Source organism: Triticum urartu, chromosome 4A, assembly GCF_056163025.1.
Source record: "Triticum urartu cultivar PI428250 chromosome 4A, HENAU_Tu73, whole genome shotgun sequence".
In the NCBI taxonomy this organism is placed as follows: Eukaryota; Viridiplantae; Streptophyta; class Magnoliopsida; order Poales; family Poaceae; genus Triticum; species Triticum urartu.
Genome location: NC_141876.1, coordinates 8,965,907 through 8,983,305, shown reverse-complemented (window position 1 = coordinate 8,983,305; position 17,399 = coordinate 8,965,907). Strand labels below are relative to the sequence as shown.

The 17,399-nt window shown below is 47.0% G+C and overlaps 1 protein-coding gene across 2 annotated transcripts; it reads right to left on the bottom strand.

Moving 5' to 3' along the window:
* Nucleotides 1-6,287: 6,287 nt before the first annotated feature.
* LOC125524856 (histidine-containing phosphotransfer protein 2-like) lies at nt 6,288-9,365 on the bottom strand. Of its 2 annotated transcripts, XM_048689883.2 has the most exons (6): nt 9,100-9,364; nt 8,866-8,987; nt 8,696-8,764; nt 7,447-7,518; nt 6,984-7,056; nt 6,288-6,604 (listed from the first exon to the last, which is right to left on the bottom strand). In XM_048689883.2, exons 1-6 carry the CDS (start codon nt 9,157-9,159, stop codon nt 6,569-6,571), a joined length of 432 nt encoding a protein of 143 aa, XP_048545840.1. In that variant the 5' UTR covers nt 9,160-9,364; the 3' UTR covers nt 6,288-6,568. The 2 variants fall into 2 exon arrangements, with proteins under 2 accessions (XP_048545840.1, XP_087373543.1); XM_087517417.1 differs by lacking the exon at nt 7,447-7,518 and having other exon boundaries at nt 9,100-9,365.
* Between the last annotated feature and the right edge of the window lie 8,034 nt (nt 9,366-17,399).

The window sequence follows — 17,399 nt, the reverse complement described above, 5'->3', positions numbered from 1 at the left end:
GGCGGCGAGCGCGGGGGTGAGCAGCTCCTCATGACAGCGGCGCAGTGGGCAGCGCGGGAGCGTCGACACGGCGGTGCTCGGGACGACGACGACGACAAGAGCGTGGCGTCGAGCAGCAGCGGGAACCGGCGCGGGTGCTGCTACAAGTGCGGTGAGCGGGGCCACTTCAAGCGGGAATGCCCTAAGCTGCGGAGGGCGCCGGCGGCGGAGCAGGCAATGTTGGCGGACGTCGGCGTCGAGGATGGCGGACTTCTCTAGGCCACGGCTTAAGAGGTGAATGTTAGACAAATAAGCCGTACATGCATACGTGAGCTAGGTAGACGTGAGATGCATGCATGTATTAGCTGCGTGTAGTGTGTGTTGTTCTGTTGACGGGAATCGGGGGAGCGTTGGAGTCGGTCCTGGCGGGCGCGCATGACCTGGGCATGTACGTGCATGTCGCCAAGGGGCGTGGATGGCGCGGGCTGGATCGGGTGCTCAGCGTGATCTGGGACGTGGGTACGTGCCCGGCGAGTCCCAGGGTATAAATACCCCAACATTGTAACAGATGGATCTGGAGTTTGTTGCTCGAGGAAAATATAAACGGCCGTTCATGCGGCCGGCGGCGTACGTGCGCCGGGGCAAACTCTTGCTGTACGTACGTTCAACTCGATGACGTCCCGCGAGCTTCGATCCAGCAAAGCTTCACATGAGAGTTTCGTCAGCACGACGGTGTGATGACGGTGATGATGATGCTACCGACGCAGGGCTTCGCCTAAGCACCGCTACGATATGATCGAGGTGGATTATGGTGGAGGGGGGCACCGCACATGGCTAAGAGATCAATGATCAATTGTTGTGTCTATGGGGTGCCCCCTGCCCCCGTATATAAATGAGCAAGGGGAGGAGGCGGCCGGCCAGGGAGAGGCGCGCCAAGAGGGGGAGTCCTACTCCCACTAGGAGTAGGACTCCTCCTTTTCCTAGTAGGAGTAGGAGAGGGAAGGAAAGGGAGAGGAGGAGAAGGAAAGAGGGGGCCGACTCCCCTTGTCCTAAACCAATTCGGTTTGGGCCTTGGGGGGGGGGGGCACTCCACACTCCCCTTGCTGCCCTCTATTTCCACTAAGGCCCATGTAGGCCCATTAACCCCCCGGGGTTCTGGTAACCCCCCGGTACTCTGGTATATGCCCGAAACCTTTCGGAACCTTTCCGGTGTCCGAACATAGTCATCCAATATATCGATCTTTACATCTCGACCATTTCGAGACTCCTCGTCATGTCCGTGATCATATCCGGGACTCCGAACTACCTTCGGTACATCAAAACACAAAAACTCATAATACCGATCGTCACCGAACTTTAAGCGTGCGGACCCTACGGGTTCGAGAACTATGTAGACATGATCGAGACATGTCTCTGGTCAATAACCAATAGCGGAACCTAGATGCTCATATTGGCTCCCACATATTCTACAAAGATCTTTATCGGTCAAACCGCATAACAACATACGTTGTTCCCTTTGTCATCGGTATGTTACTTGCATGCGATTCGATCGTCGGTATCTCAATACTTAGTTCAATCTCGTTACCGGCAAGTCTCTTTACTCGTTCTGTAATACATCATCCCGCAACTAACTCATTAGTTACAATGCTTGCAAGGCTTATAGTGATGTGCATTACCGAGTGGGCCCAGAGATACCTCTCCGACAATCGGAGTGACAAATCCTAATCTCGAAATACGCCAACTCAACAAGTACCTTCGGAGACACCTGTAGAGCACCTTTACAATCACCCAATTACGTTGTGACGTTTGGTAGCACACAAAGTGTTCCTCCGGTAAACGGGAGTTCCATAATCTCATAGTCATAGGAACATGTATAAGTCATGAAGAAAGCAATAGCAACATACTAAACGATCAAGTGCTAAGCTAATGAGATGGGTCAAGTCAATCACATCATTCTCCTAATGATGTGATCCCGTTAATCAAATGACAACTCATGTCTATGGCTAGGAAACATAACCATCTTTGATCAACGAGCTAGTCAAGTAGAGGCATACTAGTGACACTCTGCTTGTCTATATATTCACACATGTATCATGTTTCCGGTTAATACAATTCTAGCATGAATAATAAACATTTATCATGATATAAGGATATAAATAATAACTTTATTATTGCCTCTAGGGCATATTTCCTTCAAAATCTCACTCAGGAAACCGTCGAGCAGCTCCTCAACACCCCGATCTCAGGGGATTCACCGGCTGACAAAGTCTTAGAGGTGTCACGTCATTCCACTCTGGCTGAGCATGCTCGCCTTGCGCAAAGCCACCGAAACCTCATCGCCTGAGAGCAAGAGCTAGCGGACAACAGTCGGCAACATCAGCAGACATCCCGGTCTGTAGTTTGACGAGGGCAAGATATCAACAAGTTTGTAGCCAAAGGCCTAGGCGACTCCCGAGTCATGTGCACCCTGATTGAAAATGTCTAGGCCGCGACTAGAGTGGCAGATGCAATCCAACAACAGGGAGACAGAGACATCGTTGACGGCATCCGACAGCTGTCGAATTTCCTGAAGGTCACAGTCGTGCAGAACAAGATGATTCACGACTGTCTGGCTTCTCGCAGCAGAGTGCCTGTGGGAACCGAAAACCGAGTGCCAAACAATAGCCTCTTCACACCCACGACAGCTGGCCAGTCGTAGGGCCGACAACTGTGTGGGGGGATGTGCATGAGCCATTTCCATGTTGCCGGGAGGAGCCTCCTCGGTGGCGTGAGGACCCTTCTCCACGACACCGACTAGATTCTCCTCAACACCATGATGGCGTCTTACCACAAGGGCATAGAGATGTTCCCCGTGGCCGAGACGATTATTCTCAACGAAGACAGAGGACTCTTCCTCATCGACGTGATGATTCTCCATGCCATCAGGATGCTTATCCCCAACGTCATGATTTTTCGCCTCGCAATCGGGATTGTTCACCCTGACAGTTGGATGACCAGCCATGCAGACAAGACGATCAACGTCATAGGCATGATGACTCGCCCTGACATAATAGAGATTCACCTAGGATACGGGCGAATTCTCCACACCAATGGGGTGACCAGCACTACGACGCACGCAAAACCTTTGTTCAAAAGTGAGGGGGATCATGCACAGGATGCAAGGCATGAACATGAGCATGACTGACCGAGTGGATCAGGATCCTCAGGCCCATTGTGCTTCTTGTTGTTGAGCTGGAGGATGTCTTCTTCAAGAACTTCTAGGGTATTATAGACAGAGACATCTAGAGTCGGAAGATCCATATGGTTCCTTTACCCTATCGATTCTGGATGAGTTCCGGAATTTAGAAGTATGATGGAAACACCAAGTCGGAAACTTGCCTCGCAGATTACCTATTGCCCGTGCAGATCGGAGGCGGTAACGAGAATCTATCTACGCGGAACTTGTCTCTTTCCTGGAGGGATCAACTAGAGCGTGGATCAACAATCTACCGGAAAATAGTATTTACCCCTGACAAGAGCTGGAGGATGTCTTCTTCAAGAACTTCTAGGGTATGTAAACGCGTCTCGGAGGTTAATAGGAACTAATGCTTTTGTGTGCGAGGGCCCAAGGAGATGCTACTTGTGAGCTGCGTTGAGATTTTCTCGAAAAGAAGTGAATTGCAGTACAGTAGAGATAAGTATTTCCCTTAGTTAAAAACCAAAATTATCAATCCAGTAGAAGAACCACACGAAACCTCGTTATCAGCACCTACACACAAAAGAGCAAATACTTGCACCCGACGTGATCAAGAGGATTGTCAATCCCCTTGGTGGTCGTTTGCAAGGATCAAATCTGATAGTAATAGATAGAAATAAAACATAAAATAAAATAACGATAAATAAATTGCAGCAAGATATTTTTAGAAACAAAAAGCATACGGTGGGTAAACAAATTACTGTTGAAGACGTATCAGGAGAACACTCGGGATTATATAGAGGTGGACTCAGCTAAGCAACGCCGTGGAGGGTATCACAAAGGACAGAGCCATCCTGGCCTTCCAACGGGGTGTGAGGTACAAACACCTCCAGCTCAAGCTGGGGCTAACTAGGATTACGTCCATGCGCCTATTGATGGACATGGCCAACAAATATGCAAATGGAGAGGAAGATGACAGATTCCAAAAAGGAGAACCTCAAACCAGCCGACTGCTCATAATGGGTAGAACAATTAGATTTGCAAGAGCGACAAGAACAAGCGCCGTCAGAATAGACGTTGGAGATGGTCGCATTTGTCAGCTAAGGAAAGAAAGGTGTGGGGCAGAAAAAAGAATGGAGCCCGCGAAATAAACAGGAGAGTGAGAATATACTGGACAAGCCTTGTTGTATCAAGAATAATTTGGAATTCGGACACACACGCACACGCACACGCGAGCGCGCGCGCACGCACACACACACACTAGCACTTATGCCCATGCTTTGCGACCGAAAAGAAAATTAGAGTTATGTGCAATCACAATGGTTCATAGCGAATACACTATGAAGAAATGCTAGTTGTCCCACCTATATATGCAAAGAAATGCTGATTGTTCCATTCACCTAAACATCCAACAGTGCTACCGACGGCAGGGAGGCGCACGCTGAGGTCTAGAAGAAATACATATCAGCCGCACAATCACGAAAGGAGCCATAGCGTAGTTGGGAGTTCCACGTAAGGTCATCGGTGCATAGCGTAATTGGGAGTTTTTTTTTCGGGGTTGTAGTTGGGAGTTCCACATAAGGTCATCGGTGCCTACTAGACGCTCAGAACACGGGCAGTCATCTGGACATAGCTGGCTAGCCATGCCTCGCTTGTTTTTTTTTGAGATAAGCCTCGCTTGATGCAGGGCCGTCTTTTGCCCCGGACAACATGAAATATCCATGCATCTGTTTATTGATATAATTAGAATTTTCATCCATGCACAGGCCTAATGAAACAACGGGAGGAACCCGTCAGGCGAAGGCCCAACCCAGCAAATTGGAAACTCAATCTTGTGTGGGCTTTGACACAGATAACAAAATTTATAGAAAAAATAACTTCACTTTAGAACACATCATCTTGTCTGGCTGGGTGGCAACCCCTGGGTTGTCTCTTTAACCCGCGCCACGGATAACAAAATCTATAGAAAAAATAACTTCACCTTAGAACACATCATCTTATCTGGAGGGTGGCAACCCCTGGGTTGTCTCTTGTATAGATCGTGCGTTTGACTCCTGGCTCCGGCGATTATTTTTTAGTCTTCAGCAGACTCCCGGTTTCGTTCGTACGTACGGGACGAGCACATATGTCCGTGCATTGCAACGGGAAAGAAAATTAGGGTTATGTGCAATCACAATGATTCATAGCGAGTACACTATGAAGAAACGCTAGTTGTTCCACCTATGTATGCAAAGAAATGCTGATTGTCCCATTCACCTAAACATCCAACAGTGCTACCGACGGCAGGGAGGCGCACGCCGAGGTCTAGAAGAAATACATATCAACCGCACAATCACAAAAGGAGCCATAGTGTAGTTGGGAATTCCACGTAAGGTCATCGGTGCATAGGGTAGTTGGGAGTTCTTTTTTTGTGGGGAGTAGTTGGGAGTTCCCCGTAAGGTCATCCGTGCCTATTAGACGCCCAGACCACCGACGGTCATCTGGACATCGCCGGCTAGCCATGCCTCGCTTGATGCAAGGCCGTCTTTTGCCCCGTACAACATGAAATATTCATTCATCTGTTTCTTGGCATAATTAGAATTTGCATCCATGCATAGGCCCAACGAAACAACGGGAGGAATCCGTCAGGCGAAGGCCCAACCCAGCAACGTGGAAACTCAACCTTGCGTGGGCTTCGACTTTGTGTGGGATCTTTAACCAGCGTCACAGATAACAAAATCTATAGAACCGATAACTTCACATTAGAATGCATTATCTTGTCTGGATGGGTGGCAACCCCTTGGTTGCCTCTTGTATAGGTCGTGTGTTCGACTCCTGGCTCAGGCGATCCCTGAGGACTGCAAGCTTCATGATCCCCTAGATGTTGCCCTGCATCACCTTTAGGGGCCCCTCCCAGCATATCCGTTGTTCTTCTCTGGCGGACAAACGATCAGTTCGCTGTTGCGGCGATGCTGCGAGATTCTGATGGTGGTGACAGCGGCCAGGAGGCAACACCTCTCGGTATACCGGCCAACAACAAGATTTTAGCTTGGTTCAAGAACCAACAAATCTCTCCCCTCACCCAAAGGGGAGGAAACAACATTTCACAAGACGGTAATTAAAAACAACAAACAACATACAAGAAACCAAGCCAAAAAGAAACCAACCAAATATAGAGTTTACGCATAGCCAACAGGCTATCCATGACACACGAGTATATAGTGTTGATAGACAAAGACATCGACACACAAGACAACAAGTTCCATTTGCAGGGTGGTCGCGAGCCCGGAGTGCCAAAGCAAGAATCGTCATGTGATTCCACGCTTCCCCCTCCAAAAGCCCAGCAACTGCTGAATGCTGACTACATCTTGAGAGATACATCCTCCGCATCATGCCAGATCACACGGGGCTATGCTCTTTTGGCTTCAATTACTGCTACTTAGGACCCAAGGCTGCAATCTGCTGCTCCAACTACATCAAAAGAAGAATAGATTATTATGATAGGTCTACGAAGTACAGTGCTGCTTAAGTGGGTACATGGCAAAGGTTAAGTTGAGCTGGGAAACAAGGAGATACAACTGCTTTTTTTGAGCTAATGTATACATCTAACGAAACATTGTGACAAAATTAAGGCAGAAACATTCAACGACCAAATGGGACTTTCGAAAACCTCGAACTAAGTGCTCCAGAAACCAAAAAACATATTGCTATAAAAATTTCAACAGTAACAAAAATAAGATCAAGGCTATTATTGTTTTTTTATCTTAAGCAATATATGACCAGTCTATGTATTTACGATACTTGTGAGAAGTTGGAAGTCAAAAGCCAACATAGACGCATAAGATGCTACCTGCATAATGGCCTGTAGCCTGCCGCGCACATCATAGAACTCGTTCCTAAGAAGATTCAATGCCGTGAGACACCTGAAATAATGCAAACACACCACACTGTCACGTTCTGAAGGGGTTAAGCAAACTGAATTGAAATGCTTCGGAAATTGTAACCCGTTGTTTGAGAAAGAACTCTAGCCATCAAAACTTAGTTGTGGTATAAACAGAAGTCTAGAGTAACAAGTTACATGAGAATTATCAAAGAGGCATATATTGAGATAAAGAAGTGAGTTATATCAATCACCTTATTGGAGATGAAGTGAACAAGCAGGTTAGTTCTTATGAACCTTAGATTAATATGAGCCAAAAATAGTGTCATAAAAGACAAAATAAGCTTGCAGGTTTCACAGAGGGGATTTGATAATCACATAGAGTAGAGAATAATTACTATGCAACATATATAGTAAGGTATCAAGAACTGACCCTTCTTTGTTCTTTGCCTTGTAGAACTGGCGAAAGTGCTCGCAGGCGAGGTTAACTTTCCTAGCACCAACACTGATACATGCTAAAAAGAGCAAGATCAAGAAACTGAAAATTTCTCAAACTTAACAAACGCTAAGGAATGTTGATTCACATAAGCATAATTGCGGTGTCACAATAATATTGGGGGAGTCATTCATCATGGTTATTACCAAGATATTTTTTTTGATAAACCGGAAAAGAAAACAACATTGTTGGCCTTATGTGCGATAGCAGTTAGTAGTGCTAGAGATATTTATAAAACGATAAAATTTCCCTGGCCTAACAGGATGAATATCGGCATTTCCATTTGCACAGAACACAACTAAACTCGTCTCTTGGAATTATGGCTAAACGACAACACAAACTGCACAAGGCACATACCCACAACGTATACACACCCACGACGACAGATCCAAATAGAGACAGCATCAATGTATGTAGCGGAGAAACACCCATTGGCGTTACATAGAGCAGGAGATCATTAATACGTTGTTGAATATCACATTCAATAGTACGAGAAATTTCCACAAGACGACAAAGTTTTCCTAGACAAGTTTTAGCATTACCATTGGCAGGAATGCCGACAATTCCATCTTATGAAATATGAAACAAAACTAAACTCAGCTCTTCTATTGATGTGTATACGACAACCGCAAACGACACAACACCGACACATCCGAATAGAAATGTGGACAGACGAGGAAAACCGCCACCACCGTTATCCTGAATAGCATATCACTAGTAATAACATGATGGCTCACAAGACGACAAAGTTTCAATTTCTCGCCGAGCCATAACATTGCCGTTGGATGAATACCAGTACCCCCGTTAGGTACACAACAATTATTTCCTTAACGAGTTTTAGCATTTTGCCATTGCCAGGAATGCCGACAATTCCGTTATACTAAACCCAGCTCTTATATTTATGCGTATACGACAACCGCAAATGACACAGCACCGACACATCCTAATAGATTTGTGGACAGACAAGAAAAACCGCCATCGCCGTTACGCTGAATAGCATATCACTAGCTAATACCAGGAAGGCTCGCAAGACGACAAAGTTTTAATTTCTCGTCGAGCCTTAAACATTGCCGTTGGACACTTATACTTATGGCTACGCAGTAGTGCGAAGCCGCAAACAACACCTACCAAAGGGTAATGCCCATGACAAACACATCAGAATCGATGCAGTGGGGAAATAAATCACCTGCAGCTGCACGCCTTGAGCTGGTGCACCAGTTCGCCCACCATTTCGAAGTCGACGACGGGCAGGTTCCTGGGAGGGAATCAGAAATTAAGCAGAGGAGACGAAATCAATACTCAAGACGATCGGGATAAGGAGAGCAGAGGGCTTGGGCGCGGTGGTACGGCACGGACAGAAGGCTGGTGATATCGTTGAGCATCCTGTCGGCGTCGCCGAGGAAGATGTTGATGACCTCGGGGACGAACCCCTCGTCCTGTGGCGACTGCAGCTGTTGGTAGTACTCGTCCAGAATTCCCTGGATCCATCAGGCCAAGTCAGAAGACAGCCATACAGCCATCCGGGGCACGAATTCCAGCCCCAGGGCCACACGGTCGCGCGCTACAGAGTTGAGGGGAGGGACGACTCACCGTGGCGTACATGTAGCTGATGTGCTCGTTGAGCTGGCTTCTTAGCGCGGCGGCCGACATGGCGAAGCGAGGAGGTCCGGGAGTCCGGCGATCCGGGAGACAGAGGTCGGAATTCGAAGCTGCTGGCGGAGTGGACGAGGACAGGAGAGGAGTGCAGGTCACGGAGGCTCTCTCACGGAGCCTTTTGGCAGGGAGTGCTCGTTAAACTCTACTGTGCTGGCCGCTATCAATGAAGAGCTTGGAGAGGAGTGCAGGCAGGTCACGGTGGCTCTCTCACGGAGCCTTTTGGCAGGGAGTGCTCTACTGGCTGGCCGTCATCAATGAAGAGCTTAAAGTTGAAGATGGCATACGTGCGTGTGCATGCAGCTACATTTTGGTGGATGAATGGATGGATGCCGGGCCAGTAAGCTACAGGTTGACCACGACAGCGTCAGCCAGGCAAGCAGATGCTAGAAGGGCTTGACCACTCGTTCGGTCCTTAGCCCATGCCCCACTGGTCATTGACGGAAGGGAGTGTTGCTTTTGCAATGCATAGCCCCTCACTAAATAGTAAACTAGATCGGGATCGCGCCTTGGCGCGAGGGTGTCTGTTCAAACATTTTGGTCAAGCAAGTAATACTAAGTCCTAAGTCCAGTAGTAATCTTGGTTTAGCATATACATTCATACAGAGTAACAATACAATGAAGATTCAGTACAATAATGTTCATCTAAGGTTGTCTGAATTTCAGTTTCACATGAATATATATTTACTAAAACACTTCCACTATTTGCACCAGAAGGCATCGTAAATGGTCCTCCAATGTGTTCTTGATGCCGAGCCCTACAGAGAAGGAAGAAGGGAACATGCGATCAAAGAGCACTACAAGAAAACTGAGATGCTGTGTCGAAAATCCTCGTGACGGAGATGGACAATGTCATGGAAATACCTAATGTGTGATATTTTCGTGGGTGGCGTCATTGATTACCGCAAATCAGAGACGATAGAAGTCACTAAGTCGTTTCAACCTTTGAGCGCACCTGGCTACCAATTTCTACGACGGTTTGGTAATTTCTTTGACGAACCTAATAGAGTCGCCGAATATTGCGAATGTTTTATGATAAAATTTTCTCAACTAATGTCTACCGATGGGACCCGCCATAGCTGCTTCCACTAGTAGAAAATAGGGCTTTGGTCACAGCTCAATATACAAATTAGTCCCGGTTGCATTACGAACAGGGACTAATGTGAGCATTAGTCCTGGTTCGAGCGGCTAAAGGCATTAGTCCCGGTTCAAATGAGACCTTTAGTCCCGTTTTGAGACACGAACCGCGACTAAAGGGTGCGATGCTCTTTAGTCCCGGTTCGTGTCTCAAACCGGGACTAAAGATTAGACCTTTAGTCCCGGTTTGAGACACGAATCGGGACTAAATGGTGTGATGCCCTTTATTCTCGGTTCGTGTCTCGAACCGGGACTAAAGGGGTTCGTGTCTCAAACCCTACCACCCCCCTTGTATCGTCATTTCAGTTTTGAAAAAAACAAAAGAAAATGATAAAAACTTCAAAAAATAAAATCCTTCGAGATATAGTTATATTACTACATCTACTAGTTAGGAAAATTTTAAAACTTAAATTTGGACATGTTTTGTAAAAAAATGTTATGAAAAAGTAAAACGGCCATAACTTCTGCATACGATGTCGAAAAAACGTATGATATATCAAAATGTTCAGCATGAAAATCTGCATCCGATTTTGACTGCCGTAGGCCTGTTTGCAAATTTTTTGAATCCTCAAATTTTAAAAGAAAAAATGTTATGCTCAAATGTCGTTTTTTTAAATTTCGGTTAAATCTGGTCAAACTACTTATTCAAGAAGTATTAGTGTTACTAAATAATTATTCAAGAATATTAGTTTTACTAAATAATTATTTCAGTTTTTTTGATTTTTGGTTAAATTTGGTCACACTATGGTCAAACTACTTATTCAAGAAATATTAGTGTTACTAAATAATTATTGTTTTTTAGAATAATAGTTTCAAACTCAAACAGTGAAACATGTGACTTCATGCTCAAGCTAAACTCCTGAGGGTTAATAGGATTGACATCTTACTATTGTCAGGAAAACAACAAATGCAGACTTGGAAACGAGGGAGAATAGAACCCGGAAGTTAAGCGTGCTCAGGCTTGAGTAGTGAGAGGATGGGTGACCGGCCGGGAAGTTAGATAATTTGGAATGATGAGGGGTGATTAGAGATTAGAGGTTAAATTGAGCAGTGATGAGGGGTGTTTAGAGATTAAATTATCAAATAATTCAGAAATTTGAAAATCGGGAAAATTAAAAAAATTTAAAAAAAATCATAAAATTTCCTTTAGTCCCGGTTGGTGTCCAGACAGCGGCCACGTGGAGGGCCTTTATTCCCGGTTCGTAACAGAACCGGGCCCTCTAGAACCGGGACAAATGGGCCTTTTTCTACTAGTGTTCATGGCTTATTGAGCGGTAGGACCTGTGTACCAATGTTTGCAGTAGGACCCACCTTGTTTTTTTAGAGTCTAGTGAGCTCTATAAATATTTTCTTCCATCTAATATAGATAGGTAATAGCCAGTGAAAAACTTATTTTGTTCCACCTAAAAAAATAGATAGTGGCCGGGCAAAAAAAACTTGAAACCATGCATTCATGAGCTGATGTTATTTCGTTCTATACAAAAATAAAAATGGAAATATAAGTTAACAAGTAAAAGTTTGGTACACGGGGTTTGAACCGGGGACCATTATGGTCTGAGCAAACGGCGGTGCTAATAGGCTAGAATTTTATTTAGATACTTATATGTATTTAGATACTATATGCATCCGAAAAATAATATTATGGTCATTGACCGAATGGAGCGTCCCTTTTGCAATGCATAGCCTATCACTAAGAAGTACATTGCATACATATACTATATGTTAGTTTTGCTAATGCATATTCTTGGCATGTTGATATCTTTTACCTCGAAAACATAAATACATAAAAAACATAAATACGTAATAATGTTGGTTTGTGCTAAAACAAGGAAAGAAATCATGATTTCATCAGATGCAAAATGCCAAATCAATTTGTAGATTTTTTAGTGGTATTCACATCGGATCCGGCTTGCCTACTCCCTCTCCATGCTTCCATCCGTGCTCCCACTTCATCCTACGGCTATCTTTTTCCCTTTTTCCTTTCTAATCTAATCATCTCCCCCCTGATTTTAAGAGGGTGGGGCCAGACCTTATTTTGTCCAATCAAATCAAGCCACATATGCGGGAGTACGGATGGGCACACGGGGAGGGAGCAGGCAAGTCTCGTCCATTCACATCGGACGTGGACTTTAATTTGGAACATGGTTCCATGGGAACCCCCTGCGAATAGTAAATTTGGAAAACATACTTGGACAAAAAATCTGATCTTTTTGTAAGATATGTAGCCGACCGATATACTCGCGTATGAAGCTTCATGATGAAATGATATCCGTGGTATTCTGAGCAAAAATGACGAAATGATGCTATAAAAAAGGCAACTGCTAGGCGTCAGCCGGAAAGGATCAGCCGCCTCGCCAGCCATCGATTCACCCTAATAAGAACCCGTTTGATCCTCCTGTTGAGTTGACCATGCCATCTCTTCAATCCCCATGTACGCAACATCCGCGTAAGTTGCAAAAAAAACACCTGCATAAGTTGCAAAGCAGCATCCCCGATTCCCGACCCATGCCCTCGTGTACCTCCAGTGGGGGCATCAGCTTCCGTCGACAGAGCATGCTGTAACATAGCATCCTACACGACTCCGGCGGCAGCTCATAAGCTCATCACGCTCGAGCATGCTGCAATGCAGCACCCACGTGACTTCGGCTAGCAACCGCGCTAGTCCATCTTGCAAGCACAACGGTGGCAGCATGCGATGCTACATCACAACTCCTTTCTTCCTGCTTGCCACGGATCTCTGGCTTGCAGCACCCTGACCCGGCTCTATCGCAACCTTGAAGTAGCCGACGCTCCAAGCTAGCGGCCATATGACACTCCGGTGAGTGGCCTCAAAGTACGAGCACATTAGCTGCTATGACCACCCGTTGAACCAACGACAACTGTTGCATTGTCGGCGAGCTCTTAGGTTGCAGCATCGGCCGCGGCTACCATGCCGACAAGCTTGTGGTAGCAACGTCAACGAGGCTCTGCAGTTGCAGCATCGGCATGCGAGTGCGGTCTTGTAACATTGGCCTCTAGCAACGCTAGATTGCAGCAGGCCAGGAGCCATGGCAGCTGCGACGACCGGCTACAATAGCATTGCCGCACTCTGGCGAGGATATAAGGTTCCAGAACTAGCGAGTGCTGCCACGAGCGGCTTCCTGGGTTAGATCGAGTAGATGCTACGGGGGAGATCTGATCAACACACTGGGGGTAGGAGAAAAAAATAGCGGTGAATGCTTTGTTGGTCGGGAGCTGAGATGCGCTGGTCTCAGCGGGATGCGTGGCAAGCATAGGAGGCATCTCAAGGATTTTCCAATAAAAACACACTTTTGAACGAATAGTATGTTGTTGTTAACCTTGTCCTCTTTCCTAGTTTCCTAAGACTGTACGTCTTTCTTCTTTGTGTTTCAGTTATAGACACCTAGGAGTTTATCTGTACGTGTTTTGTACGTACATGTTTCTGTATGGCCAGAAGCGTGCTTAGTCCACGTTGCGGCCAAGTCGTGTCTAACGTTTTCGTAGCACGAGCGAGTCCACGATCTGAAGCCGTGGGATGGTGCGAGCATGTTGGGTCGGGGCGTAGAAGTCGCTCAGTTTGTTTTCCCTGTTGAATAAAAGAAGAGAAACAGAAAAGACGCTGGAATTAAGGCGTCGCAAAACTGTCTCCCGTGTTCGTGTGTGTTTTCTGTTCGTCCTCGAGTTCCTCCTGGGCTCAGATCGAGGCATCCACAGATCGCGTGTGTGTAGATCACGACCTGAAAGCTGTCAATTGGTATCAGAGCTTCGGGTTTCTAGGTTCCTGCGGCGTCCGGCGGCGGTGATCGGAGGCGATTGGTGGAGATGGGGGATACGTCTCCTAAGAAGAGCGACGGGAAGAGCGGCGGCAGCGGTGGCGGAAAGTACACGCCGCCGGCAGCCAAGAGGCCGAGCACAGGCGACGGTGATGGCGCCGTGGTGCTGGCTGCTCCGTCGAGAGCCACCAATGTGCCCGTGCAGTACCCCATGCTGACGGACACGAACTACTCTTTGTGGGCTATCAAGATGAAAGTTTTGATGAAGGCGCTACGTGTCTGGTCGGCGATTGATGGCTCCGGTGAGTACGACCAAGCGGCGGACGAGGGGGCCTTCGCGGCGCTCTCCCAGTCCGTCCCGGATCATGTTATGCTGCAGGTTGCGGACTGTGACACCGCGCAGGAGGCGTGGGAGATGATCCGATGTGCCCGCGTCGGAGAGGATCGCGTGAAGAAGGCATGCGCGCGGCAACTGAAAAGGCAGTTCGATCGCCTCGACATGGCGGACGGGGAAACTATCCTGGAGTTTGCCAGGAAACTCACCACACTGGTGAGCGAGATCCGCTCCCTCGGCGTCACCCTTGGGGAAGAGGCCGTGGTGGAGCGTCTATTCAGCGCCGTCCCGGATCGCTTCGCTGACATCGTCAACACCATTGAGCAGTGGGGTGACATGTCGACGATGACTCTGCAGGAGGCAGTTGGGCGCCTCACAGCGTTCGAGGAGAACCAGCGCGGGCGCCGGCAGAACCGCAGCGACAAGGATGAGCAGCTGATGCTCGTCACACGTGCCCTCGAATCGCTGATGAAAGGAAAGAAATCGACTGACAGTGGCGGTGCCTCAGGTTCCGGTGCAAAGAGAGGCGGAGGACAAGGCGGCAGCCAGGACAAAGGTCGTGGTGACCATGGCCGGAACAATGGGAAGGGCAAGCAGAAAAAGCATCGTAAGTTTGATATTTCAAAAGTTAAGTGTTTTAACTGCAATGTCAATGGTCATTTCGCCTCTGATTGCCCGGAACCGAAGCGAGAGAAGGCCAATCTTGTGCAAAAGCAAGTTGATGAGGATCCAGCACTGTTGTTGACAGAGGTGTGCACTCTGGTTGAGGTGACAGAGACAGTGAGTGAAACTGTGATGCTGCACGAGGACAAAGTACAACCTAAGCTGCAGGGAAGCATGGATAAGGCCTGGTATTTGGACACCGGGGCTAGCAACCATATGACTGGGTGCTTAAACAAATTTGCAGAGATCGATCATTCCATTCGCGGTGCAGTGAAATTTGGAGATGGTTCCACTGTTGAGATCGAGGGACGAGGCTCGGTTTTGTTTGAGGCATACACTGGTGATCACCGCATCTTGACTGAGGTGTACTACATACCGAGGCTGAAAAACAATATCATTAGCCTCGGCCAGCTTGACGAGATAGGCTGCAAATATTCAGTTGAGGATGGAGTGATGGTGGTGCAAGACCGAGAGTGCAAGGTGCTAGCTAAAGTGAGAAGAACCAAAAACCGGCTGTATGTGTTTCATATTGACATCACATTGCCAGAGTGTTTGCTGTCCAAGTCAGGTGATGACGCATGGCTTTGGCATGCAAGATATGGTCATGTGAGCTTCTCAGCGCTAAGAATTTTAGGTCAGAAGGAGATGGTGAGAGGTTTACCATTGATAGATCAAGGTGATCGGTTTTGTGATGGCTGTTTGGTCGCTAAGCAGCGCCGTAGACCATTTCCTTCTGAAGCTAACTTTCGCGCAGACGAAGCTCTGCAGCTGTTGCACGGAGATCTCTGTGGCCCAATTTCTCCAGCAACTTTTGGTGGGAAAAAGTACTTCTTGTTGATAGTGGACGATTGCACTCGCTATATGTGGGTTGTGCTCATCAAAAGCAAGGATGAGGCACTAGGTGCAGTGAAGAAGATCAAGGCATCAGTTGAGACTGAATTGAAACTGACTGTCAGGGCACTTCGGATAGATAGAGGAGGCGAATTCACCTCAAGGGAGTTTGTTCAGTTCTGTGAAGATTTGGGGATCAAGCACCATCTCTCTGCTCCGTACTCGCCGCAACAAAATGGTGTGGTTGAACGCCGAAACCAAACTGTCGTGGGGATGGCGCGGAGCCTGTTGAAGAACAAACAATTGCCAGGTACTTTCTGGGGTGAAGCTGTAGCCACTGCAGTTTTTCTGCTCAACCGTGCACCAACTAAGAGTTTCCCAAATATGACTCCATATGAGGCTCTGTACAAGAAGAAACCGGATGTGCATTTTCTGCGCACATTTGGATGTCTTGGACATGTTAAGAAAATTGGTGCACATCTTCCCAAGCTGGCTGATCGCAGTTCGGTCATGATCTTCATTGGTTATGAGCCAAATTCAAAGGCATACAAAATGTTTGATCCAAGGACAAACAAACTGCACATCTCTCGTGAAGTAGTATTTGAAGAAGATGGACAGTGGGATTGGGTTTCAGAGAAGACTGAACCGACACAGCCGAGTAGTGTTACCTTCACAGTTCAGTATGGTGCACATCTGGACATTGGCGTGCCCATGCCATCTCCAATACCTGGGAATTGCAGGTTGATCACGAGGTGAGAAGTTCTGAAAGTACAGCTGAACCAGAGACCCCGATGACGGCGGTGCAGTCATCCCCAAACTCTGTATCACCACCAACAAATGTTTCAGAACCAACAACGTCAGAAGGACCACAAAGGTACCGGCTGCTCGACGATATTTATGATGAAACTTTCGAGATTGATGGTGATGAATATAGCTTGTGTATGTTGGGAATGGCTGAACCAACCTCGTACCTGGAGGCAAGCAAAGATGCATGCTGGAGGCGTGCAATGCAGGACGGTTTGAGCTCCATTAAAGAAAATAAGACTTGGAAGCTCACGCATCTACCACCAGGTACAAAGCCAATTGGTCTTAAGTGGGTTTTTAAATTGAAGAAGGACTCACATGGCAACGTAGTGAAGCATAAGGCCAGGTTAGTAGCCAAGGGATATGTTCAGAGGCATGGAATTGACTTTGAGGAGGTGTATGCACCTGTTGCTCGTTTGGAAACCATCAGACTTATCATTGCACTTGCAGCTCAGGAGGGTTGGGAAATACATCATATGGATGTAAAGTCAGCATTTTTAAATGGTGAACTTGCTGAGGAAGTGTTTGTGTCACAGCCACCAGGGTTTGAAGTGAATGGAGAGGAAGAAAAAGTTCTGAAATTGAGCAAAGCTTTGTATGGTCTGAAGCAAGCTCCAAGGGCATGGAACACAAAGTTGGATCAAACTCTAGTGCAACTAGGTTTTGAAAAATGTCCTTTGGAACACGCCCTATAC